This window comes from Anser anser (assembly GCF_964211835.1).
Source record: "Anser anser genome assembly, chromosome: Z".
NCBI lineage: Eukaryota > Metazoa > Chordata > Aves > Anseriformes > Anatidae > Anser > Anser anser.
Window position 1 is genome coordinate 5127240 of NC_139723.1, and position 27419 is coordinate 5154658.

General features: G+C 38.2%; 1 protein-coding gene across 2 annotated transcripts in view; it reads right to left on the bottom strand.

Moving 5' to 3' along the window:
* Positions 1-11102: 11102 nt before the first annotated feature.
* The window catches only part of TMEM161B (transmembrane protein 161B), a 42549-nt gene continuing 26232 nt past the window's right edge, over positions 11103-27419 (bottom strand). The window contains exons 8-12 of one of the 2 annotated variants that reach the window (XM_083818202.1): positions 26863-27003; positions 23354-23467; positions 22504-22678; positions 19691-19787; positions 11103-18842 (exon numbers count right to left, since the gene is read on the bottom strand). In XM_083818202.1, the coding sequence (XP_083674328.1) occupies positions 18565-18842; positions 19691-19787; positions 22504-22678; positions 23354-23467; positions 26863-27003 (805 nt within the window). In that variant the 3' untranslated portion in view covers positions 11103-18564. The remainder of the gene's footprint in view (positions 18843-19690; positions 19788-22503; positions 22679-23353; positions 23468-26862; positions 27004-27419) is intronic. The other variant, XM_083818203.1, reaches the window with a different exon arrangement.

The window sequence follows — 27419 nt, forward strand, 5'->3', positions numbered from 1 at the left end:
TCATTTACAGCCCACAGGATTGGCATGACTGTGGTTGGCTTATTGCAACTTTTCATTCAAACTCTGTGATCATAGTTAGTGCTAACAAGATCAGATGTCTCAAAGATTACAAATAAAAACAGACTGCCGCTTTTTTATTGCTATTATTTCAGTATCATAACTGTACAGAGTATGGCAAATCTGTAGTCACGTGTTAATTCATTAATATGTTCCTAATAAGTGGTATTAATTCATTAATGTGTTCTTAATAAGTGAAATCCCTATAGACTCATTATTGTGGATAGAACTGGGCAAATCCCAACAGAAATTTTATTGAATATTGGCTCAGATTGCAACTTATTTTTCCCCTCATCTGAAAGTTCCCATCAAGAAGGTGGTGGCGAAGTTCCCATCAGGAAATTCCCATCAAGAGGGTGGTCGCACGCTGGAACAGGCTCCCCAGTGAAGTAGTCACTGCACCAAGCCTGTCTGAATTTAAGAAGCAATTGGACTGTGCATTTAGTCAGATGGCCTAAAATTTGGGGTAGACCTGTGTGGTGCCGGGAGTTGGACTTGATGATCCTTATGGGTCCCTTCCAACTCAGGATATTCTATGATTCTATGATCAGTTTTGCGGAACCAAAGTGCTCGTGCTTGCTTCCAGCCAGTCCCCCAGGACACAAGTACACATCCCCAGAGAGACATATACAAAATTATTTTGCCAGGGTAATCCAGACAAGTTATACTCATTCAGAAGACAAAATGCAATTTATGTCCAATCACATCTAAGCAGACACTGGATTTCAGAAGTCAAAAGCAAGAGGTGAGAGGGAAGACACAGGTCATTCCAAATGTGCACTGCTGAAAAAATAATCAAGCTTTTGCAGAAAACTTAGCGTAAATTTGCCAGGAAATTTGACTGTGTGTAATACTGAAGAGGAGACGCACTATTGATGCGATACGTGAATGTTCCTAATTATTTTAAGGGAGAAACTTTGTATTGTAAAACAACCACTCTCCAGCACTAGTGGCTGTCTAGGATGAGCAACTGAGATTGCTAAGCAAACTGAACCATTCTCACGCTGCTCTGCAAAATGAGGAGTGGGGGAAAAAAGAAAAAAAAAAAAAAGAATGGTGAAGGAAAGCATGTACAAAAAGCTGTGCTTTACACTCAGAATAACCAAATCATGCCATCGTGTAAGGAGACAGTTTCTTCAGAATACCTAATACTTCAAAAAAGAAAGTAATTTCATGACCATAAGAGTTAGTAAGAAAGTAAAAACTTAGCAGGGACTTTTATTTATTTATTTATTTATTTATTTTTATTTTTTCCTTTTTCCTTTTTTCTTTTTTTCTTTTTTTTTTTTTCTTTCACATGTGCTAGGATGCTTTTCTCCAATAGCAAACCTCTTTTCCGATGTTAGTTCTGCAAACTGCTTGCTCTTAGAGCATGTGAGAGTGAAGTGCAGCCTCTTTTTGCACAGAAAGGGTGAACGCCTTTGGTATTGTGGCCATGAGCAGCAGCCTCTCCCATGGAACAGAAATGTTGGCACGAGCAGGGGGAGCCTTACAAGCAACACACAGAGAGGGAGGAAAAGAGAAAGTGAGGGAAGATTACAGGGAGATTTATAGGTTGTGCATACGACGCCGCTAAAAGCCCTGCAGAACTCCTTACAATGCCGCTTGAGTCACTAACAAATTGAAGCACTTTATAAAATTTGCAGCTCTTCAATAATTTTGCATCGGTTTAAAGTGCTCATGCTCCAAACTGCAAAGTCTCTTAACCACCACAGATGTATAAAAGGCACATCATCAAAATGATGGTAATCAGCTCCTTCAATCTCAGGTGTAAAATTGTTCTGTATTTTTCCCTTGTCATTTTTGTTATTCACCAAGTGAAAAAAAAATAATAATAATAATAAAAAGAAGGTCATAAGAATGCAAGGAAAAAAAATCCTTTTTCAGATTCCTATGCAAAGTTCAAAAAACTGTGTGGATTAAAAGAAATTCACAGTTAACTTTGGCAAGGTTGACTAAACTCTCACAGGCTTTCTTTGTTGAATATCCACCCCACGAACAAAAATATATCCATGAATGGGCTTAACAATCTCCAGAGATGTCTCCAGACATAATGAAAATGTTTAATGGTCAGGAGAAGAGGGAGAAGATGCACACTTTGAAGCACGTTTTGTCAGGTACTGAAAGGTGTATATGCTAAATATGCTAAATTTAACATTTTTTCCAATAACTTGCACCACACAGCAGAAAGCAGCATTGAATTGTCTAGGTCAGCTCTTCACAACTAGCAAGTTGTGTGAATAGTGGATATCTCAGTTTATCTACTAAACCAAAAGAAAATCAGTGTGTGGGCAAGGAAATTTCATAATGGCACGAAAGACCGTGAAAATATTTTCAACCTCATTTAAAAAGTATTATTATGTAAATAGAAAACTCTTACTAAGAAAAAAAAAATGGGAAGATGGTTCAGCTTGTGCACTTAAAAAAAATAAATAAAATTAAATTAAAAGGAAAGGAAAGAAAGAAAGAAAAACTAAACCAAACTAGAATAAACTAAACTAGAATAAACTAAACTAAACTAAAATAACACCGTTTTTTTCCACAGGTATTCATGTGACTGAAGTATATTTTAGCCCCCTGAGCAGTTTGACACTTTGGCTCTCATTCTTTATTAGAGCACACTTTCTCTTGGGCTGCTCACTGCTGAAGCACAAGCAGATGTTGCCAAGTGTCTGCACTTTTGCATACGCTGTTACTGCAAAAACTTCTCATGCCTCTGAAGAGGGACGTCCCGCCGAGGCTTGTTGTAACACAGCAGCATGGTGTGGTACACATGCACCCTCCTGCCTAAAAGAGCCGAAGCAACAGGGATGGCTGTGAGGAGAACTGAGCACCCTGCTGGGACTGGAAGCAGAGAATTTTTATTTATTTTTTCTATTTTTTTTCCTTTCCAAATGAGCACAGTGGGCCAGCTACAAACTAAATGGGTGCAGCAGCTTGGAGGGCACACTGTGAACCCAGGGAGGGCTCAGACCCCTGGGGAACTGCTCCACGTGGTGCTGATCGGTTTGTAACGGGATCATTCTTGATATCTACAGCGAGTTTGAAGCCAGCATTTCACAGTAACATGGGGACTACATTTTGTGTCAAATGACATGATAAACTCATCGCTAAATCCTAATAACTAATAAAGGTTTCAATTCAAGTTTCTTTGCCTTTTAAAATTAACTGAAATCCATTCCTTTTGATTCAGCAAGGACTGAAAAAATACTGATGCCTGGTCTGCTCACAAACCTCCCATCCGCATAGTGTGTAGAGCTCCATTTGTATTTATCAGTAAAATGCAGGAAGCTGGTGTCGGAGCATGCCATCGTTTCTAATTCACTCGGAGCACAAGAAAACCATGGGAAGAAGCACGACCAGAACAGGAATCCTGCTGGAGACTGCCTAAGAGAAAAATGCGTGCATGACTGAGCAAATAACATTCGTCAGGTGTTCCCAAGGGTTTAGAAACAGCGCTGAGAAAGGCAGCTGCTCCAGGAATCAGGAGAACCAACGTAACTCTGACACAGATGTGGTGGATTTCATGCCACCACCCCCATCTCTGCCCATGAGGTGTGTGTATGGGGGAGAATCTGGCATCTCCTGGGCTGTTCCTCGTCCTTGTGGCACTGTCCAGCCTGAGATAAGGGGGTGGATTTTGGTCTTAGCAGCCCTTGAAGTCACCTTGGGGAGAACTGGAGCAGGAAGCTGGAATGGGTCTGACACTGCCATGCCTGAACACAGGACTGACCTGTGTCTGATCTCCCACATTGCCATGTGGGTATACACCCCGGTTTAAAAGTATTGCAAATCATGACCCAGGCCTCGGCACAGAATTACAGGCTTCCCCTGAGGTAGGCAGCTTTGACAGCTTTGCTCTGTGAATCTCTGTCTTCTAGCTATGCAGTGGTCTAATATTTACCCACTAAACAAACTATAGACATTGCTAATTCAGATTAATTGTGATTTTGTTTGTTCAGCAATGGAAACTTTATTTTAAAACTTTTTTTTTTTTTTTTATTGGATGGCGTGCTAGAAGTATACTAAAGCAAGTTAATTATTTTAAAATTTTCTAAAAGAAAGGTCATTTGCATAGCGAGCATCTTTCATGTGCAACAGCAGTATTGCTGGCTGCTGTCCAGCCCCGTGTCCAGCAGGACCCCAGGGCCTTTTCTGCAGAGCTGCTCTCCAACGGGGTGCCCCCTGGTGCCTCGGGCTGTTCGTAACCAAACACAGGACCCTGCCCTTCTCCTTGCTGAACTGCATGAGATTAAACTTGCCTCCATGCTCCCTTGCTTCCTGCTGTAGGTGACCACTACACTGTTAAGTGTCAAATTCTTTCCCTCATCGCTAGTCCCAGAGATGAAATGGTGGTGAAAATACATACGTACATAGATGTAAGTTATTACACATGCCCAGCTAGGAAACTCCTCTGAGACAGGAGGTCACTTACAGACACAAAATTAAACCAAGATATTAACTCTTGTAATTTCTGTATTACTTTTCCAGAGGCTTTTCTTTGTGATCCCAAGCCCAGGAAGCAAGCTGCATGTCTCGCTACAGTGTGGTGTCAGCCCTGGGGGCTGCCTCCTGAGAGGAGGTGTTTTGACCATTGCTCACACCACCAAGGATTTGCAGCAAAAAAACATGACACGGAGGCTGTACCTGCAGGCAACGGGTGAGGAGCTGTCTTTGCCCAGGGAGATGCTCCAGCATGTGGCTAGATTTCAGCCCACTACCCTCATCCTCTTCACTTCATCAGCAATTTACCCTTTCCTCAATTACTTTGTATTCTCTAGGCTTTGATTTTCTTATGTTTCACCTACAACAATCAAAATATGCTTCCTTGGTGCTGCTTCTAAAATCCCGTATTTTCATGCTGGTGCTGCCACGTGCCACTTGTATCTGAATACAGAATGATGAAACCACCAGTAAATAAATATGTTCGGTCTCTACCAGTTGCAGTTTCATCTACAGCAGAACACGCTTTGAAACACATAAGCACTAGCAGACAAAATTTCTTTCAACATTTTGACATTTTTATTTTTTTATTATTAAGTATACAAAACATTTGTACGAGAAAAGCTTACTGTAGTCATTTTCTCAGACATAATAGTCCTCTCACAGCAAAGAGCTTGCAAAATAATAACAATAAACCTTTTACACTTTTATGCGGTTGAATCAAAAGAAATAGCAGGTGGAAGTAAAAACAGAATTATAGAGTGAATAAAACAGAAGGATATTTCATGTAAGTAGCACATGCCCTGACCAGTTCAAAACTTATTTCTCAGTATTTTGGAGGAATTTTAATGTAACATACTTTGTTCGTTAAAAAGCAGAAATGCTACTGAATTACTTAAGCAAATATGCCAAGTGCCAGGGCAGTTTCTGACCTGCTGAAGAGCTGTCCTGTTTAATGCAGGACACAAAGAAACAAATACGTATGTGGCCTTCCACAAAAGGCTACTTCCTTCTCTGCTCCAGGTCTGCAATGGAGAGAAAAATACTTATAACTTTTTGTGGTGCCAACTAGTTTGGAGAACACATTGAAAACATTGTATTCATCAAAATCTTGTAAAAATAAAGAGCATCGCTAAAGGCAACTATTACTTCTGTCATAAGACAACTTATCTTTTTTTATTCTATAATTTAGAATAGCTCTGTGTTTGCATAGACAAAATCAGGAACTTTTGGCGTGGACAGACTGAAGGGTTTTACAAAAGGCAGCAACATGACTTCACACACTTTCTCAAAAGGATAAATCTGTGTTGCAAGCTGACTTCAGGACGTTTTGAATCTTGCAGCAGCTCTCTTCTCTCATGTGTGTAAGAAAAGTGCCTTCTCTAGCAGGAGTAAAGAGAGGATAAATAACAGCACCACGGAAGGGAAAAAGGAACCAGAGAAAGCCACAAAGCTGGAATTCTTTCATTGCCAGGCTTGGAACAGACACAGCATGCAGCATGTGGCAATGAGGAAACATGAAGAGCTACAACAGGTAGGCTGGGATAGAACTGAGAGAGCTAAGGGTATCCCCGGGACATGGAAAATCAGAAAGAGAAAGAGTAGATATTGCTTCATAGGGAAATCAAACAAGCTACTGGGCTGCTCCTTATCATTTTTGTTTATTCTTCATAGTGGCAGGCCAGCGCACAGAACGAAGGCTACGGGACACCAGCAGGTGTTACATGCAGGTTGCAGCCAGGAGGGTCCAAAAAAGCTCCCCTGTGTGCTCACAGCACCACCTAATAGAGCCTCCTCCAGAAAGCTCACGGAGGCTCAGCAGCTCCATAGGGCTGAAGGCAAGGAAATACAGCAACAACTTTCAGGTGCGGGGTGACACACAAAGAGCCAGGTGGATTGTCAACCTGAGAGGATTCAGCCGCAAGGGAGCTAGCACGGCTTTGCCAAGGGCAGATCATACCAAACCAGCCTCATGTCCTTCCTTGACATAACTGGCCTGGTAGAGAAAAGGAAAGCAAGAGATGTGACCTTTCTTGCCTTTAAGGTCTCTGAGATAATCCAGCATGAGATTTTCTGAAGGAAAATAGAACATATGGATTAAGAGCATGAAGCAAGTAAATGTTTCAAAAGGACGACTGTGAACATTTTGCTGTTAAGACATGGAGTCTAGAATGGGGGTGGTGTCTATATGTAAAAGTACATACCCATATACATACATGTTTATGTGCATAAATACATAGGAGCACGCGCACACATACATGTATGCACGTATATGACTAATACACATACAAATATAAGCCATTATATTTGAGTTTCTCGAGCAAGGTTCTAATGAAAAGATGGGGCTGCAGGGAGAAAGTTGAGGGCACAGCTCCAAAGTGGAGTTTCTTGACAGTGGAACAACTGTCTCAGTAATACAGCCATCAAAAGGCAAATAATCCATATAGTAATCAAATAAATTATTATTAATAAGAGCAATAACGAAAGCAGGGGGAAAAGAACAAAAATGTTTCTCACCTCCAGATTTCTCACTTCCATTTAAGAGAAGTGGAACCTAAGTTACCAGCTCAGACTTGAGGTCAGTGACCACAACAGCCATACCTCTCCTGCTAATGAGGTCTGCCATGTGGAAAGCCCCAGAAAAATCCAGCTGGAATCTAGGTGCCAGTCCTTGGGCACTCATGTATCAGCTATCTCAGAAACTCACCTGCTCTACTTTTACCTGAGAATTTCAGGTTGTAAGATTTGAACCTCAGAGCCAAGAGTTGAAGGCTTACACTTCTAATGTTGTAAGGGTGATGTTCTGCCTCCACTCTTGGCATGCAGGAAGATTCAGCACCTTTTACAGAAAGAAATCTCCAGAGGAAACATTTTCTATTCTCAGATACCAGTATCCTACTAGAGAGACAGCATGCAATATACATATGGCTGCACATATTCTGTGTTTCAGATGTGTTAAAGAAACTCTAAATCCACATGTCTCCTCTCAGCCCTGTGGCGATCCCACTACAGCAGTGCCAATGCACTGTGGCAATCCCAATCTGTAGAAGAAAACCAAACATCATTTTAACTGTCTGTCCTCCATCTCCTTTACCTTTTGTTGGCTATCACTGCATGGAAAGCAATAACTTGCTCACCCACAGCAGCTCACAGAGGTTGTCTGAAGACAACCCAGTGGAGAATTGACCTCTGCCGGTCGTGACGTAAGTAGTGATGTTGTTAAAACAGCACTGTTTACTGTTATAATTTATCTACCATCAGGTTCCAGTCTCTGGCTCCCATCCTTCCCCTAGGATGAAAGAGTTTTTATTCCACAGCGAGGTGTTTTAACCCCTTGGCCTCCTCCTGCACGCCGCAGAGAGCTCTCTGCTCCCTGAAAGCTGCGCTTCCCGTCCAGGCCCCACCTCCATCTTTGTGCAGGCCGCACCTGGCGCAGCCACTGCCATCCTGTGGGTGAACAGCCTGTGTGGGACAAGGAAAGCGAAGGATTTCAGGGCCAAAGCTTGCAGTTATCTCCTCCTCCCTGCATCTCCCAAGTGAACAGGAAGTAACTGGACGCCTGTGCTCCTGGATCAGCTACATCTAACCCCAACTAAGAGCCTACCTCTCTTTAATTTCTGACGAGTGTAGGACTATTCATACCATACCATACGCACCCATAAAAATGTAAACCACGTGAGTTGTGCCCTCATTGAAAAAAGCGTGCTCAAAGTTGACAGATACGAAGAAATACTCGGCATGTGTTAGTTATACAGAGTGACGTGAATTTCGTAATTCAGGAAGGGTGTTTTATCTTCCTTTCAGCCATCAGGAGAGACAGAACTGGACTTTGGCCCCACTTTTCAAGAATGGAGAAGAAGCCTGTTCCCCAGACTTTCCCCACCAATGCTGCACAGCTAGGAAGTAAAATCACTAATCCTCAGCAAACTGTGCTTTAGAGATGTCTTCAAACACTTAATTCCTATGAGTGGCACAAAATATTGAAGAGTTCACTCACTTCCAGAGCAAGGACAATACATTACTTTCTAACATGAGACATAGCCCATAAATGAGGCTCAGGGAAAGGAAAGGGCCCTCTCCTTCTCTGGGAAGGTGACATGGTAACAATGTCTTAGAAACAGTGCTTTAGCAACCACTCTTCAAGATAACATCCAGAAAACAACTGCTGTACACACCCGCAGCATTTCAATCAGTGACACACTTGCTGTGGCCATTGCCCTTTGTCTACATAGAACATTCCTCCCAGCCTCTGCTGTGTCCCTTATGCAGTCCATCAGGCAACAGCGTGCCATACCAGGAAAGCAACAGTAATTGTTTTACATCTTCTTTGAAAATTCTTCATGCATTTGACTTGAAACAGAAAGGTCTTCCCTCACTGCTTTCTCCATCCTGCCCAGAACAGCTGGCAGCAGCCAGGTACTCAAAGTTTTGCCCTCTCTGCTGGTGTATGCTTCCAGGCCTTCCTCCACCACACAACTCTTGCAGCACAGTTCATTGAGTTGTACAGTCCCCCAGCTGTTCCGTGATGACCAGTCCATGATGCATGCTTGCACTTTACAGCAGGAGTCAGCTTTGCCCACTTTCCTCGCTGAAGGCACTTTGGATCAGTTTGGTTTCAGATAGGTTGCAGATAGATTGCAGATTGCTTCTGGGTTCAAAAGCAGGACTTCACCAAATGCTTGAAACCACAGGTTCCCTCCTGCTGCAGGAACGTGCTGCCAAGACTTGGGAGAGCTTCTTACTGCCGAGCAGATGAGGAGCTAGAAGAGCAGAGCACATGCCTTCACGAGACCCAGAGCTGTGTCTAGCCGATGAATGGAAGGACTTTCCAGACAACTGCTTGGCTGCCTGAGCTATACACCACTTGAGCACTTATTGTGGTCATAGCACACACAGATTAGATGCTGTAGAGTTAGCAGCTCAAATAATCTGATTTTGCTCATGCCGAAGTCCTTTTGAAGGTTAAATACAACAAACTTCATAGGGCACTGAAACTTAGCCTGGAATAAACCTTGAGAATCACATACCCTTCATTGACACCTGCTGATTAACTTGAAGTAGCAAAGTAGAATCAATACACTGTCTGAAATAGAATCACAGACTATAAGAACTGTTGAGTTTATACAAGCCAGACTAAACATCCATTCTACTGCAAAGCTTAAGGGACTGCAGAGTCTCAAGGCAGACAGCTTCAGGCTGCATGGAGAAAGCAAATGGCTGAGAATGCTGTTCTCAGCTTGTGCAAATAAAACCAAACTAAACAAATCCCACCACAGCTCATTACCTTCCTCCTGTGATTTTAACTCACCCTACTATCTGTAATGGGTTGATCACTTTCAGGAGGAGGTCCCACAGCTCAGTTATCTTACACACTTTCAATCCCCACTCCCAACCCAAAATTAAGATGGTGTTCCAATTTTTCTCTTTTCCAAAGCTGCTGGCCATAATACATGACAATATTACAAAATTGCTAATAAGACATGTGGCTTTGGGAAACTGATAGAAGCTTTCACAGTCTGCAATGTATTTTGATGCTTGTAAAGTACAAAAATATCCTTGCTCAATAGGAAAGGTTATCGCTCGTCCTTGGGACTGTGCGGCACTTTCCTTTCTCTGCAGCCAGACTTTCCTTTTTAATCAAAGTGGTTTTGTTCGTTTGTTTTTTAAATACAGTTTTGCTTGTAGATTAAAGAAGAGTGTTTTCTCAAGGATGTTTGGTGCTGCTGAACTACCTGAGCAGTTTTTGCTTCATCCATCTACTGTGTAGCAATGTGTGTGCGCCCAGAAAGAAAAGCCATGCATAACCGAAATCAATATTCCAAAAATCATGTATAAAAAAATGTTACTAACCACTTTTTTAGGCCTATTGCTTCTTAGCGCTATTAGGATGGCACAAATAGAAAAGACCATAATAGTTTTAGAAAATCTGTAAGTGGTTCTTTGTCTTAATCATATGAATAGCAATTTACCCCCAGTCTGTATCTATACTGGAAAAAAGTGACTATTCTGCTGCACCCCAAGCACGGAGGGGGAAACAATCAACACAAGTATTTCTAAAAAAGATAATATAGGCTAGTACAGAAACTGAGTGGATAAAGTTTGGTTACCACGTTTCTCATCAAACCTGGAGATTTTGTACGAGTTCATAACGAACGGGATGTATTAATCAAAATAGGAAAAAACCACACTGATAAGACAATAAACATTTATTGATCTTTGGCTTTAGAAATTGTCCTATTTTGGATGTGGGAAATACTATATAAAATAATGGATTTGGTTTTTAAATCTAGAGTAAGTACTGTAAAACAATTTATCCTTCTACAGTCCACAAATGCAAGACATGCAGAGTACATGTAGGGATACTAAAATACTATATCAGCATCACTGTAGTAGACAATAGATGTCTCATATGGATCAATGCTTTACAAATGCAAGCAAGTTGATGGGGCAGTTGATATACAGCAGGTATCACAGTTCCTCTTAGATTTGCTGTGGTATTACCACTAGTACCTCATAAATACAAATTTATGAATGTGTGCATTACTAAAAAAAATATATATAACATCTCTCCAGAATGACTAGGGGAACAAGAAAGTATAATCTTTTTTCACTTAGCAGCATTTATTGATGTTAAAGGATTTAGGTTTTTAGATGACAAACCAATTCTTACTATTTCGACATTAATAAAATGCTGCCACATACATACTAAGACTTACCAAACAAGACTTTGTAAAGACAGATTAGTAAATGCTCCACAGTCAAATAATAAGCAACAATTTCTTACACACAGTGTAAGGAAGCATTTAGCACACTTACTGGAGGAAGCGTTCCCAAACAGTGTACTACATACAGTATAGGTTGCTAAAGCCACTTTTTAGAGCTAAAAGCTCAAAATGGTTTCATAAGGCTTCCTTGGAGGAAGGCTTCCTTTGGTAGATTTAAACCAGTAACACCGTTTCAGTTTACAAGCACTTCACATTTAGGGTGCATAATTAACTCAGGGATAGGCACCTACTGTTCCTTCACTTTCCCCTGTCCGCCTGCTGAATATGACTAGTCTTGTTTCACCTTCAGTGCTCACCACGCTCAGAGGCAGGGAACTAGCTTACAGGTAAGGATGACTTTGCTATTCTATACCCCAAAAGCACTCTGTGAAATTGGTACACATAACTTGTGCATTTTCTTTGCTCGGTCCCAGACAGCCACGTTACAATGCAGCTTCTCTTGTACTCCCTGTACCCCAAATCCACAAGGATGTGGCGAACCTCAGTGCAGTCTTTCTGAACTCAGGCAGAACTACTTACCTGGCCAAAGTTTGCTGCAGAATTGGGGCGTAAGCAATATCAAGGGTGTCACTAAAAAACTTTTGTTATACTGTTTCAAAGTTGCGCACACATCCCTTCCTTCAATCATAAAAAAGGAAGAAAATAATGTATACGTGGCAGTGGGGTGTTACATTACCAATCAGGTGGTAGGCAAAGCTGTTAGAATATCACTGAAGTAATGCAAATGGAAAAGATTTCTACAAAATCTTATTTGCCTCCAGTGTTTAATAACGTTTACAAACACACAGACATTCTACATAACAAAAGCTTTATGGAAATAATTTTATAGTATATCCCCTTTTTAGGACTAGCAGTCCTTGCATTTTCTTTCCAAAAGCTGACCTTCTATTATTTAGCAAAATAAGCAGAAAAGTAGATGCAACAAATTTTAAGCATGCCTTTTACAGACCACCCATGTTTAGGCACTTCAGTCTATGGTGCACAAAAAGAATGCAATGTTTCTGTACACTGTTTATTATTTGTAGTAATTGCACCTAGGTATTATCCACACTGACTTTAAACAAAAAAAAAAAAAAAAAGGAAAGGAAAGGAAGAAAAAAGCCAACAAAACCTCAAATACTCTTCAGCTTTTCCAACTTGTGCTGCACTCTCCTGTCCGTAAGTCCCAACGAACCCCTAATGCACAGAGCAAATGCAATTATTTGTTTTGATGCAGGTGATGCAACACTGGTCAGGAGGTCTATGTAATGCAACTGTCATCTAATACCACCTTCAGTGTGAAGCATGCCAATCATAATACTTACAAAGCTCTAACTATCAAAATCACCTTGTATCAGTAATTTAGCATACGTAGGAAGCTAAAATGTACATAAATAATATCAGAGCCTTGTCCATTTGGCAAATACTGAAATGAAGGATGGGGAGTCCTCTACTCTGAGGTTTGTTGTAGTGTAGGCAGTATTATGTGCTTTTTTCTTAAAGACTCTTAACAAAGCAACAGCACTGAATTTATGTCTGGTCCCAGCAACAGAGACATTAATTTAAAGTATTTACAACTTGGAGGATGCTCCTTGTGCAATCTGTAACAAGTTTATCTATGAGAATTTTTAGGCTTAGATTATTTGATAGCATGTTTACATTAATATTGGCTCACATAAATGGAATGACTGAAACATCAGACAAAGTTTCCTAAGATCACTATTACGAAATATTGCTCCATGTATTCTTCCTAGAAAACCTTACAAACTAAGAACATGTAGAATGTTAACAACAGGACAAAGGAATGACTGAAGACAGGGAAAACTAAAAACATTTGTTATCATGTCATGACATGGGTGTGAACTGTACCTTATGAAGTAAAATTTTTGGAGTGTTTATTGTTGTCCTGGCTTTTTATCAAAAATACTTTAAATATACATTCTTGAAAATTAAAATATACATGGGAAGCAAAATTTGATTTGTGAACAGAGAAAGTGAACAAAGGAAAAGAGAACAAAGGCTGACTTTAGCAGAAGATATTTTAAGCCAGGCTTAAAAAAAAACTCATCAGCATAATAAATTAAATAAAAACGACCTACTACTAAAGAGTTTGTAAAAAGCTACTTGTAAAACCTAGTTGTTTTTTGTTTGTTTGTTTTAATAGCAGAGTCACAATATGTTGAAATACTGCCAACCTGGACTTCCTCCCTTATTCTGGATTGATGTTGTGATGATGTGAAAAAAGTTTGGTATTTACAGGTGGATTCCACAAATCAATATAAAAGTGTGTATGTGTTAGCACTCCAGCCTGGACACCAAGTTTTAAAAAAAAATTGAGTGTAGAAGTGTTTGACTTCTAGTTGCAGGCACTGGTATTAATGACAAATGCAAAGATGTTCCACGGTAACAGGATTAAAAATAATTTCCATTAAAAATGCCACTGAAACCAAAGTAATAAAAACACAAACACACTGGCATGCAAAACAGTGTGCAGCACAGCATAACTTTCCAGGCAATCCACAGCAAGAAACCTGAAAAAGTGCAGCATATACGGACTTCAATAACAGCAGCCTTTAAATAACATGTTGGTCTCACTATCTCTTCCACAGAGTGAAAACTCTTCTGTCTAGTATTGAGAATGAAGATTAGATACACTGTCGATTTTAGTACGTGCACTGCCAAAGACAGAAAGCATGGCAGACCTTTCACGAAATCACTCTGCAGCACAGACTGACTACTCTGCATCAGCTTGCTCGGCTAGATCAGGTTATTTGGTTTCAATACCTGTTGTCTAGAAGCTCTGAGCAACTAACAGCAAGGTCAAAATATTGTTCTTAAATCATCATTTGGGATTTAGGACTTGGGCTGCAGGTACTGGAAAAAAAGTCTTATTTACTCATAACGGTAAACATTTACCTTTAGTATTTCACTTAAAATCCAAATGACCTGCTTTTGCCCTCCGCTGTTAAGATTTTGCTTAGCCATAAAAGAAAGATTTCTCCAAGAGAAATCCTATTTTCTCTGGCCTTACTTCCCTTCATGATTTCCCATTTTTACTGTGTACTTAATTCTTCAGTCACAGCCACAACATTCTAGTTACTTTGTAGGGACAAAATTATCTGTGGGATGATTTTTTTGTGGCTAACATAAACAAATTGTGTCAAATGGCAAAACTGAAAGTATAAGTTTTCAAAACCATCCAAAATCTCCTACAAAAAACAAACTAGTGCTCAAAAGAATAGTTTTTTTAAGAATAAAAATGTACAAGGCATTTAATCTTGTAGGGCCTTCTGTAAGATTTCTATAGGTTTTAAGATAGTTTAAATTTTCTATGCATTAAATCCAAGACCTCTGTTGCCATTTAGCTGTAGTTAGCTACAGCACAGTAAACAAACTTGTGATTATTTCATTGAAGTTACTTGAAACCTCTGTACTCACTACCCATTCTATACGTTGAAATTATGCTACCTAATTGCTGTGCTGATGTATGTTGATGGCACTTTTGTTTGTTGGTGAGTTTGACTTTACAATCCAGGTAAGGATACACCTCTATTCACTTGTCTTCCAGTATCTGCAACTAACAGAAGGGAAAGAGCAATTGCCATAGAAATTAATTTCCTAAAACACATCAGTGTGTACAAGGATTTTCTCTTGTGTTGATAATACCTGTTTCTCCATTATTACTTTAGCTGTTGATTCTCTTGCGAGAGAATCAACATGAAGGAAGAGGAAAAAAAAATTAGTTTGCCACAGGTCCTTCAACACCCAGAAAATCCTAAAGCTTGAGAAGGTATCAAAGGAGGTCAAGTGCTGCCTGAGAATGTCACCTGCAAAGTGGAAGAACAGGCTTGTTACAGTCCTCTCTTTTTCCTAATCAATTTCTCTAATCTCAGAAATAGAGCAAGTGTTACACTTGGGTTTCCCTGAATCTTGCTGGAAGACCTGGATTTAGCACTATCCTAACTTTGTCTAAAGGGATTTCCATCACAGAAGCGCAGTGTTTAACCAACTGATAGCAAGTTTGTATTTCAGCTGGACTTTGGAGTTATTTAAACTATTTAAAGGGACTTATCCTGCAATGATAAATAAACTTAAAACCAAACCAAAAGAATAAAAAATCAAAATACAAACAACATTAACTAATCTAGCTATGTCATTTCTGTGTAGGTTAATGTAGGAAAAAGCTGTGGATCGAAGGAAAGAAGTGTCAGGCCAACAAGTCACAGTACTGGAGTGATAAAAGGAGTTCTGAATTCAGGAAAAAGGAAGAAGAAAAAAAAAACACGTTGACTCTTTGTCAGAAGAATCTTTCCTTCTAAAATCTCTCAGAAATGTAGTAGACAGTGAGGAAAAAGCAAGTATTTAAGAATCCTGAATAAAAACTAACCTCTCTGACAGGTTTTACTTGCTTTTCCATTTCTGTAAGCTGCTTTTTTAACCCCAAGCTGCTGATAAAGCTCTCCAGGGAGGGGGTGTAGGGACTGGAGGAAGCATTTGCCAGTTGCTGATTTAAAAGAGCTTCCTGAACAAGTGAGCAGATACTGCTTGGAGGCTCAAATAATATTCATGGAAGTAAGGACTATCAAGGCTGCTGTTTTACTTTAAAAGTCATTTTTGAGCATATCAGGTAGTTGTAAAATGCACTGCTCACAACTATGGCAATATACTCCCTCTAGCTTCACTGTCACATTTCAAAGATGTTTATTGCTGTATGTTAGTTTTTAGTAAACCTCCTAGACCTACGTAATGATTAAGTGAAACCAAAGAAAGACCACCTCCCATTCGGATTAAATTGCTGACCAGAAGGTCGTCCATCCTGTTCTGTGGAACAACAAAATGTGGAAGAAGGGACAGAAGTGCTGATTTTAATGCTAGCAACATCCAAGTGCATATTTTCCATGTGATCTGTGCGACACCTGAAGAGTAAGACAGTGTGCTTCCTCATCAAAAGCTCTGCTGATATAATTACAGTTCACTTTTACAAACTACAAGCTTTCAAAATATGTAGCTATGCCAAAGGAAACTGTTATCTAACGTTATTTTTAAGTCTGCTCCAGTATTGGAATTTCATTCCTGTCCTTCAGATTGCAGCAATAGGATACATCTCATCCACGTAGTGAGCTTTTTGGACCAAGTTCACAATCAGAATCAAACTGCACTGTATTGTTTAAGTATTCTCCAGAATAAAACATCAATATTGGATGCCTACCTATAAATTAAAAAGCTGACCTTACTAATTTTCATATTAATGATATATCTTGAACTAACAGATACAATACTTCCCCCAGTGCTAAAATTTGTTATTCTATTCATCTGAATGACATTTCCTAGGAGTGTTTCAAGACCTGAACCTATGAAGTCAAATATTTTTTAGGTTAATTCACACAGTTGAGTCTTTGTCCCTGTTAATTATGAAAGGTCGGTGTGAAAAAACAAAGCTTGCAGCACCAATAGCACTGAAATACTACACTGCAATGAAACCGTTTGAATCATGCAAGGTGTTTCAAGACATCCCAAATGCATGCAGTAGGTACTAGCTGGTGTACACAAATCTTCTCCTAGTATCAGTAAATGCAATTTAATAAACTAATAAATAACTTAAAAGGCATTCAACATAGCAAGACGATTTATCACCAGCTTAAATTCTGAATTTTCTGCATTCATGGACAGTCTGCTTTCCCATATGGCAGGTTTGCAACATATTAAATATTTAAGCTTTTCCATTTATAAATGCTTATATGCCAAAGCACAAATTCAAGAGAAAAAGAACAGTAACAGAAAAGTAGCCAGTATTAGTTGAAAAAAAAAAAAAAGCACTGAACTCTGCAGTGTAATATTAACATTTTAAAAAAGCTACTACATATGAATCCCCATTTTTGTTCTCCAACTACACAAAACATCTAAAACATTGTAATTCATTGTTTCACAACAGTTTGATATGTAGGGTCTAACCCTCCACTGAAGCAAAACTTTTAAAGTTAATGCTTTGCTCCTCCTTACAATAACTGTTTATTACACAGAAAAATATTATTTCTGAGAGATATTATTTGTTACCATACGGCCAAGTTAACACAGATTACACTGGCTAAAGGAGACAATCTGACAGAGCTGGTATTTTAACATTAACAGTTGAAGTTGATCTTTTCTTGCAAAATAGCTTAAGTTCTTTAGTATAGCTAAGTACCTTTGTAGAGGCACCAAAATCAAATAGCCCTTTCAACTGAACTTTCAACAAATTTAATTTTCATTTCAAATGGGATCTTGAATTAACTAGATACACATGTATACCTCTCCCATGGCCTTGTAATATACATTCAGCAATTTAAAATAAAGATTCCGTATTTTGTAACTTCATATATATTATATATTTGATATATAATATATATTTATATGTACATTACAGATACATACACTCTTAGTCAGCAGGATTAAACTGTTTTGAAATGTTTAAATGCTGTCACTAATCTATGTCTATTATTTTGTGAATTCAATGGAATTTATCTATTACCTAAAAAGAAGAAATTTAAAAGATCCAAATGGAATCTGTGGATCAATATTAGCACCAATACAGATGGCCATTACTTCAAAATGACTGCAGGGACTGTATTTTTTTTTTTTATATATATATATATATATATTTTTTTTAATAATTCCCCTCTCACTGTGCAAGCATTTCTGCATAATATTTAGGCAGCAATACCTGCCAGGTCCACTCGTTTATCTTATGTTAAATTTAAATTTTATACAACTTTTCTTACTGTAATATACAGTATCTCTGTTGTCCTGTTGGATTATTTCATTTTTCATGGAGAAAAGTGATCAACAGCTATCCAACAGAACTTTTTTAAATCCCCTTTCATATTCCATTGTATGGCTCAGTTTCAAGGTTTAACTGAATAGGCAGCCATCATCAGCATAACCAGTGCCTACTTACACAGTTCAGTCACTGACAGCTGATTCTTAAAACACAAACTGTTGAGGGTGACATCTTCTCAATGGAAACCAAGATACAAAGAGGTTGTATCTTTTCAGCATGCCACCAACACCTGCCACACAATAATGTCAGTCTTGTTACTATAATTGAATTAGTTACCTACCATCTCGGTAACAAAAATAACAAACCCAGTTGTAATTTTAAACATTTTAAGAATATTCACCCTGAGAACACAGACGAAGAGTTTTAAAAAAAAAATCTGATATGTTTTCTCTTCATATATAGCTTTCTTCTTTTATCTTCATCTCCTCTTGGGTACCTGGGTTTGTATCTAGAATTTGACGTTGTAGTTATCAGTTGATCTGTTCATGCCACAGTCAGGTACTGGTGATAGAAAAGCCCAAAAAGGCTTGTAGAAAAGAGACAAGCAGCAACCCACCAGGTAAGGAAAGACAGGAGTCCCCGGAACAGGAGAGGAGTGAAAATATTCTTTAGGCTTCCCAAAGCCATTGTTATTTGTACTACAGTTACTTTCATCTTTCCATCAGCGGGTGGAGACTCAGAATAAACTGAATTGGGAAGCAGATTGTTTTCTACTGGAGTGTCGGAATTCAGTTCCGGGTAGATGCCCCAAGAATAATTACCTGTTAAAAAGAAATGAGTAACGAATTTTTGTAGAATTACATTTAAGTTCTCCTCTAATTGTATCACTCTATACATCATCTTAAATATGTTTCTACACAAACAAAATAATTATAATTAAGTAAATACTAACTGTATTCATCCACATGACTTCCTGATCTAGTAAGCTATTACTTCCATACTAGTAAGCTATTAGGGTAGGATTTATCCCACATTTTCACATCCTAACATCTACATCTGAAACAGTTGCCTTGGGACCCCTGTCAGTGCTGGGTATGATTAATCCTACCATATGTAGATGTCTGCTTCAAGATGGGATGAACTGCAGCCTAATAAAGTCTATCTCTGTTGACATTTTGCGAAGATTGCCATGATTGCATTGCAAGCTGTGAAAGATATCCCTCATAAGAAACACAGTGACATCAGATATCCCAGAAATAAAATGAACTCTATATCTCACATTTTCTTTTCAAAAAAACTGCTGACGATTGTAGAACTGGAAAAAAAGCCTTTAACATACATTCATAAAATTAAAATCAACAGTGTTTTATATAGCTCATTCAAAATACTTTGAAAAAGATGAATATTTCAATGGAAATAAACAGCTTACTTTGTTGTATTACACATTTTTTTCAGAAATAAACAAATTAGCGTATCATTGACAGATGTCAAAAACTGGAAGAGAAGAGGACAGCTTAACAGTCACATATCAGAAAATTTTAAATGGCTGGAAACCACAACCTGTTTCTGGATTACAAGTACCCAAACAATCTAACTCTCCACAGTAAACTGAAAATACAAAAGCCCTGTAGAGGACAGAACACACTTTTGTTCATCAAATTTTGCCTACCTAGTGTTTTCAGAAGCAGAGTTGTGTGAAGGAGCATCACCAATGGTGCAACATACTGCAGTGCAATTACACAAAGATAATAGAATACCCGAGCCACCTGGGAAAAAAAAAGTTATTGGTGAGTTCTGGGTGATCAGACCAACCCTTTATGAACACATTCAGGAAAAACAAGCAATTTATTAAAAAACAACGCTTATGCATAAATGCTGTCATAAAAGTTTTCTAGCTTATTTCAGTATGTGACGTATTATCTTCAAAAGACCTAACAAAGAAATCCCTAGCTGATGAACTCCTGTTTCAGGATACATCAAATCCTGAGAAGGCACTCTGAAAGGAAATAACTAAAAGCATATGTTCTGTTAAAACTAACAGAAACAATTTTGCCTATGAGCACTGCATATTACTGTTCAAAGACTCCTATTTCAATATACAACAATCAAAACTAAATATATGGTTAATTTTTGAAGTCCCTAGTGATTTACAGACTAAATCCTGCTATACGAATGAAGTAGTAGTCAGTCCAAGGCTTCATCAAAAGTAAATGAAAATTTGGTTATCGTTGCAGTTTCTTTTCAAATGCAAGTTCTTCTAGTTTTAAAAACAATGACAAGAGGACTTGTCATTAGTAGATGATCAATAACAAAGCATTTAAATGGAATTTCTTTCAGATATACATTATGGCTCTTTGAAACCCACTGAGGTTATTCCTACACCCTGCTCCTTATTTCTTTAGATTGTTGCATTGCATATTTTATATAAGCTATTGACCTAAAAGACTAGATCAAATAAAGAAGGGAAAAAGTCATAAAATCGATAGCAAGCGATCAATGAAATAAAGCTAACCGGATTTTAGAAAAGAATAGAATACAGGGTGGCAAAAAAGATGAAGGTAGATGTCCTGGTTCCAGTTAGGACAGAGTTAAGTAGCTCATAGTAGCTGGTAGGGTGCTATGTTTTGGATTAGGATGAGAAGAGCGCTGATAACATGCTGATGTTTTAATTGTTGCAGAGCAGTGTTTACACCAGGCCAAGGACTTTTCGGCTTCTTGCTCTGTCCTGCCAGCGAGCAGGCTGGGGGTGCAGCAGGAGCTGGGAGGGGACAGACCCAGGACAGCTGACCCAAACTGGCCAAAGGGGTATTCCATACCATCTGACGTCATGCTAAACAATATATAGGGGTGGCTGGCCGGGGTGGGGGGGCCGGCTGCTCGGGAATAGGCTGGGCATCGGTCAGCGGGTGGTGAGCAATTGCATTGTGCATCACTTGTTTTCTTACACATTATTATTGTTAATACTATTACCATTATCACTATTATTATTATTATTGTTATTATTATTTTCCTGTCTTAATAAACTGTCTTTATCTCAACTCACAGGCTTCACTTTTCCCGTTTCTCTCCCCCATCCCAGAGAGGGAGGGGGGAGGGTGAGTGAACGGCTGTGTGGTGTTTAGCTGCCAGCCGGGTTAAACCACAACAGTAGATCTTACATTTTTGGAAACACATCAAAACCTCAAAGGGCTCTGACATGAGCAAGCATCAAAAAACTAACATGAGAATACAGTAAAACACTGACAGAAGAATCATGAGAAATACTGTAAGATATCTGATGGAATATGATTAAAAAAAAGTAATGATCACTGCTGTAAGACACGTAGAAAAGACTACTAGCAAGAATTACAGGAGAAGAGAAAGCAAACATGGCTAATAAAACAAGACAGAACTTTATTTAGTAGCCACGGGCTTCATAAAAAGAAGACACAGACGTATTGGATAAACAGACTTAAGAAACACCATGTACAGAAGACATTATTGTTTTGTGGATAGGACTAAAGCTCCCAAAACTAAAGCTGTGCATTCACGACAGCCTTCTGTCATACAGTTCTGTCATAACCAATTGTTGCTACCTCTATTTCCTAACTGTTCCTCTGAAGCCAAATACTGGTCACTTTGTTTTTAACTAAAAATCTGAAAAACTCCATCTTCTTATGACCGTAGGATATTTGGTAGAGACAAGGACAGGATTATAGGTAACAGTGACGACCCTAAAAGAACAGTCTTTGTCTTATGACATATTCCTCCCGGAATAAAACCCCAATTCAGCAAGATCCTCAGGCAGCACTATCACGCAACACTAGAAATCTAAAGTTTACTTCGCAGGCAGCATGTAACAGCTTACAAATTCTACCTTCTTAATTCATTGATGGTTTATTTTATTATTTTTCTTTAAAAAATCCCATCTTTTGTATTACTTGCAACAGTATCAAGACAGGCAATTTTGTAGCTAGGCTAGTACATTTCAGGGTGGCCTTACAGAACTGAATGTGTCTTATTTAATCCTGAAATATAACTATCCTATCTTAAATTTTGCTGCAATTTAAAAATCACAGTTTGAACTAGGTAACAGTATTTTGCCCTTCTATCTAAACCAGACTGTCCCCGTCTTCCTCCCCTTATATTGTAGCAACAAATCGCCACACATTCTGTGCACTCACTCCCCAGGTTATTCTCATGCTGAACAGGAATACACCAAGAAGCAAAATGCTTGCCACAGTATTGTAAAGGACACTTCATGAAGAGGTATCTTCCAACAACGGATGAATAGCTTAAGACAACGTGTTTGCATAAAATAGATCACACATCTCTCCATATTTTGGTTTACAGAATTTCTCAGTAACAGTGTTTTTCTGATAGGAAATATAGTCTAGGCACCAGAGCTAAAGCTGAATGAAAATACGACACAACAAACAGAAAAAACAGAATCTGACCAGAGCAATCTCTCCGAATATGTAACCATAGTCCCACTACACTTACCATTTTTTGTAAATCAACTGTACTTATTCTGCCAGCTTCCTTTTTCATCTGATCCACGCTTTTCTGGGCTAGATTCAGATAGGCCTGCAAATGACTGCGCATCATAGCCAACCGCAAAGCACACAACAGGATTATAATCCACAACCTCATGGTGTCAAATGTATCTTCTGACATTCTGTAGATTAAAAAAAGGGTAATACTGTTTTCCAAAGGTCACCTATTGCTGCAGAGTTATTTGCTCGTATCTTCCATAAAGAAAGCTTCAAGCATATTGTCAAAAATACTTAATGCACAGTCCACAGTTACGAAGATTGTGTACAAGTAATATTCACTCCCACCCCTGATTATCTCTTTACTGTTACTTCTTAGTAGCCCTTTTACAACATTAGATCCAAATTAGTATCCATCTGTTTGTAAACAGTAACAGCTCTTAAGTGCTTGCATTTGAGTATGAAGACAGGATGCTAAAAGCAACTCTTTCAGGTAACTGCAGGCTTTGAGATGCACAGTTCCATACATCAAATGTGTACTTCAGATGCCTTAGATACCTTGTCAGAGTACAACCCTAGGCGGTATTTCAGCCCTATAAAGCACAACCCCTTACTCTACCAAAGAGATGTGAGAAGATAGCAGCTCTTTCAGAACCACCACCTTAGCATTCAACACCGTGACTCATTCTTCTAATACAACAGAAGCCTTTTAGAGCTCAGCTGTAACTTCCACAATACCTTTAATGAAGGATGCTATTCAATTTTTAGTCTTTCACGTTGCTAAAACTTTCACAGGGCACTACTTAGACTTACGGCTTTGTCCTCAAAACCCCAGAAAGAATTTTTAAAGGGAATCTTACAAAGGTATGCTCTCTTTGCCCAAAGGCGGGTTCATAATGTAGTCCTTAGTGATTGGTTTTACCCACAGAAGAACCATAACTAGAGGTGCCAAGAAGTTTATATGTAGCAACGTTCTGAAAGAAGAAAAAAAAAAGGGGGGATGTTATTAAATGCAAACAATTACCATACTGTTGAAACCGGTGATACGGATTCACAAGGATTAATCCAAACTTTAATATAGATGGAAAAAGATAACTAATAAAATTACTTCTGTATATTTAGAAGTATGACTTACACTTCAAAAAAACAGTAATATTACATACTGTGAAATCACACTGACCGTGATTTTAAAAGTTCTCTTTGGAATACATTTTAGATATTCTAACAATCTAATCAAAAGAACTACATGCATTTTATTATACCACACTATAGTAAAAGACAGTTGTTGAAAATTTCCATACAATAGCATAACGCCAAACTGCAGTAGCTATTAGTTTTAATCTAGACAGCCAACATCTCAGATGGATAATTATGAAAATATGCTGCTATATTAAGATTTTTTTTTGCTTTATTAAAAAGGCACTCAGATTAATTTCCATTATCTATGCAGACCAGGGGAAAAAGTTCTCAGAGGTCAGAATACCCAGCTTAATGAAGAATTTTCTTAGGAACCTTGACTAAATGAAACTTGGTATTTACATTCAATTAAAGATACTCCTACAAAAAAAAAAAAAAAAGCTACTCCATTTTAACAGCTCTGCATGAAACCACACTGTTAATGTAAAAGGAGTTCTTTGAGTACAAAAGAGACAATAGAATTTAAAAGGTGAAAGTGGAGACTTTTTCTGGAGTTTTTCCTGAAATTAACTACCTTTCTTCATTCCACTCCTAGGAACAGTCTGAACCCCACTAATACCGATCAGTTTGTGTTATCCAAATAAAACAAAAACAGTTATGAAACTGTTTACAGTGCTGTAAATCTGGTGTTTTTGTTAACGCAATGCTTCCTCACTAACAGAATTGGCTTGTCTGTAGAGCCATCTCCAAGGACAGTTCTATACTACAGAAAATATGAGATAATCCAAAGTTATTCTGAAAACACAAGACTCTATTGATTTCAAACAATCAAATTTCCTAAACCCATTAGAATGTTTGTGCGTTTCAGAAGATGTCACCTCAGCATTTAAACCATTAGTTTCAGATAAAGAAATAAGCACTGAGAGTTATCCAGTGTTGCTAGGGAACTCGACAGCACCAAGGAAGTGTCCAAAGCATTTCAGTAACTTGTGAAAGGATTTCACCTGAGCTTCTAGGTACTTAAGGCATCCTACTGGGTTAATGGATTGGAACGTGCCAAATGATGGCATGAACCCTCATCTGTTTATCTGAGGGAGAAAGGCTAAAGGACTCTCAAAGTAGGCTCTGGAAAATGAGTGAACGTGTAGGAAAACGGTACAAATTGATTAGGACGACTCCAAAACATATACAGGGAAGCATATTGCTGCTAAACTAAAATCAAACTACTAAAATTAAAAGTGACATCGGATTATTTTTTTTCCGTTCTTCCCCAACATTTACTCTTTCTGTATATACAGACGAATCATCTTAATCATTTTGACCATGCTGTTGAAGCAGCAGCTCACCATTTACATTTTTGGCGGATGGGAGTAACTGTTCTCTCTAAGTTTCACATTCTGCAATTACAGCTTGTCCCCTATGTTTTCTTTTGCAGAAGTATGAGCTTCTATTTTACTGCAGAAAAAGGCATTGTTTTCCTGCACCTAAATTAGAGAGCTCTGTATCAATGACATGTCATCCTCATTTACTATTCCCCTTTAGTCACTGTCAAACTACTGCAAACAGTCAATAATGATCTACCCGCTGCTAAAAACACATTGCTAAGGGCAAATACTGATCTCTTCAGGCCCATTCAAAGCTATCTCTCAGCGATGCTTCTTTGTTTCTAATTGCATTACTTAATTACACTGATGTCTGACCAAGTTTTAATCCATTCAGTGGAGTAGTTTGTTTGTTTGTTTTACATTGTTCCACTTGAACAGACAAAGTATTGCTAGACTTCTGAAAATAATTTGCTTGGTGCTGCACAATGTTATCTTCAACAATCAGTTGAATATAATCCTGTCTTGTTAGACAAGATTTATTTTTCATGACCCCATACTAGTGATTATCAATTAACCTTTTAGTTGTTGATTAAATGATATCCTGTTTCAGATATTTCATATTTCTGCCTAGAATCTCATGTCCACAGATCAAGGAAGACTTTGGAAAATTATAGCACAGTCATAGAAAAGGCACAAGAAATTTTAAAATATTTATACATGTAAAAATGAAAAACTAAGCAGTTTATTTAGCCAAAAAGAATAGATTAAGAGCTGACTTGGTCACAGCCTACACATAGACAGAAACTTAACAGCAGATAAAACAGAAGCCAACAGCCTGCAGTTCTAACTGGACGTATTCAAACTACAATAAGCTCAAATCTATCACAGGGTACTTAGTTAACAGTTCACCAAGAGAGGAGGACCCTCTTTAAACACAGATTAATTTCTTAATCTGGGAATTTGTTGGAAAAAAAAGATCTAAGTTTATGCATAAATAATTTTCATTTTAGAAAATATCATTCTCTTAGCAGTGGCCAGACTAAATAATCACAATGGCCTATGCCACAGCTTCCATCCATGCCATTAACATCTATTAGATATCAAAGGTCAGGATCAAAGGCATTTGGAGTTTTTCCCTCAACCAGAGAATGCTGAAAAGATAGTTAAATCTCAGAAAACATTTTACTACCAAACTCAAGAGCAGTTGAAAATTAAAATATTCCTTTAAACTGGTATTAAAGTCTGACCCTTATTAAATATCTGGGTCATCATAATGTAAGAAGCACAGAAATAATGAAAAAAATAAATTTTACTTTCATTTAAAGTTATAAAAATTTCAACAAATTTCTGTATGCTACTGTAATTTCAAAATTTGTTAACAGAGTTTTCATTGAGATTTAGATTCTCTTTAAACATTTTTCCACTTTACTCCCTTTCTGAAGCTATTTTTTCTTTCAGGTTTTGGGGGGTTGTGTGTTTGTTTTGCCTCAGATCTCTCCCAAATTTATTAACAAAAGCATGATGCCATTCTAGCTGGGGAGGGGTGTGAATGAAAAAAGTCTACAGCTGCATCCCTTCTTCCAGACATTTATCTGAACTTCCAAAGAGACATGATGGGGGAAAGGCATCAGTAAACAAACAATTCCTGGTGGAGTTCTCACAGAAGGAAAGGAGAGGAATGATCCTGTAACTGGGACTCTAGTTATGAGGCAAAGAAGTTAAGACTGGCAGAGCACAGGCTGACCAGAAAGTTGGCAGGTGGCAAGTCTGCTGGAGATAAAAGAAGCAGGCAGCGGCAGAAATCCTAGTCCCTACCTTCTTGTTGGAATAGTGTGGAATGTTTATTTTCAGACATTAAAGATTTAAGACTGAGTAGCATATACCTATGTGCATATATTTTCTCTTACTGTGTTATTTTTTCTGTTGCTAAATTCAGAGCATCCAGATGCATTTGAGCCAGTCGCAAGCCAGGGAATGTCAAAAAAGCACCAATAAGTGAACACAGAACAGCCAGGAACAATTTGAAGGTTAGTTTAGACACAGGACCCCTAAAAGAAAAGAAAGGAAATAAGCATTTTCTTGGGGAGGAAGTTGATGGGCGGGGTATCAGAGATTACTTTCAACTCAACAGTAACTAATATTTAATCAAAAAGTATTCTACAGTTTTACTCTAGAATCACTACAACCATTCAGGAACTAAAATCAAAAACAAGCAAGTCACCTGGTTAACTACTAAAGTGAATAGCAAACCTAAGCCACTTCCTACAAGATGTTAAATCTGTTAGTAGAGCAAAACAAAAAAAAAGAGTAATTTTATATTGTAATTAACAACAAACTGTGTAAGCTACTGGAATGAATTCAGTGGTTATTTTTCTAACAGAGGAACATATATATTACAGGTTTAAATGATCAAAAACAAAATGAATACTTTTATGATATACTACCTGCATTCTGCTTTTATCCA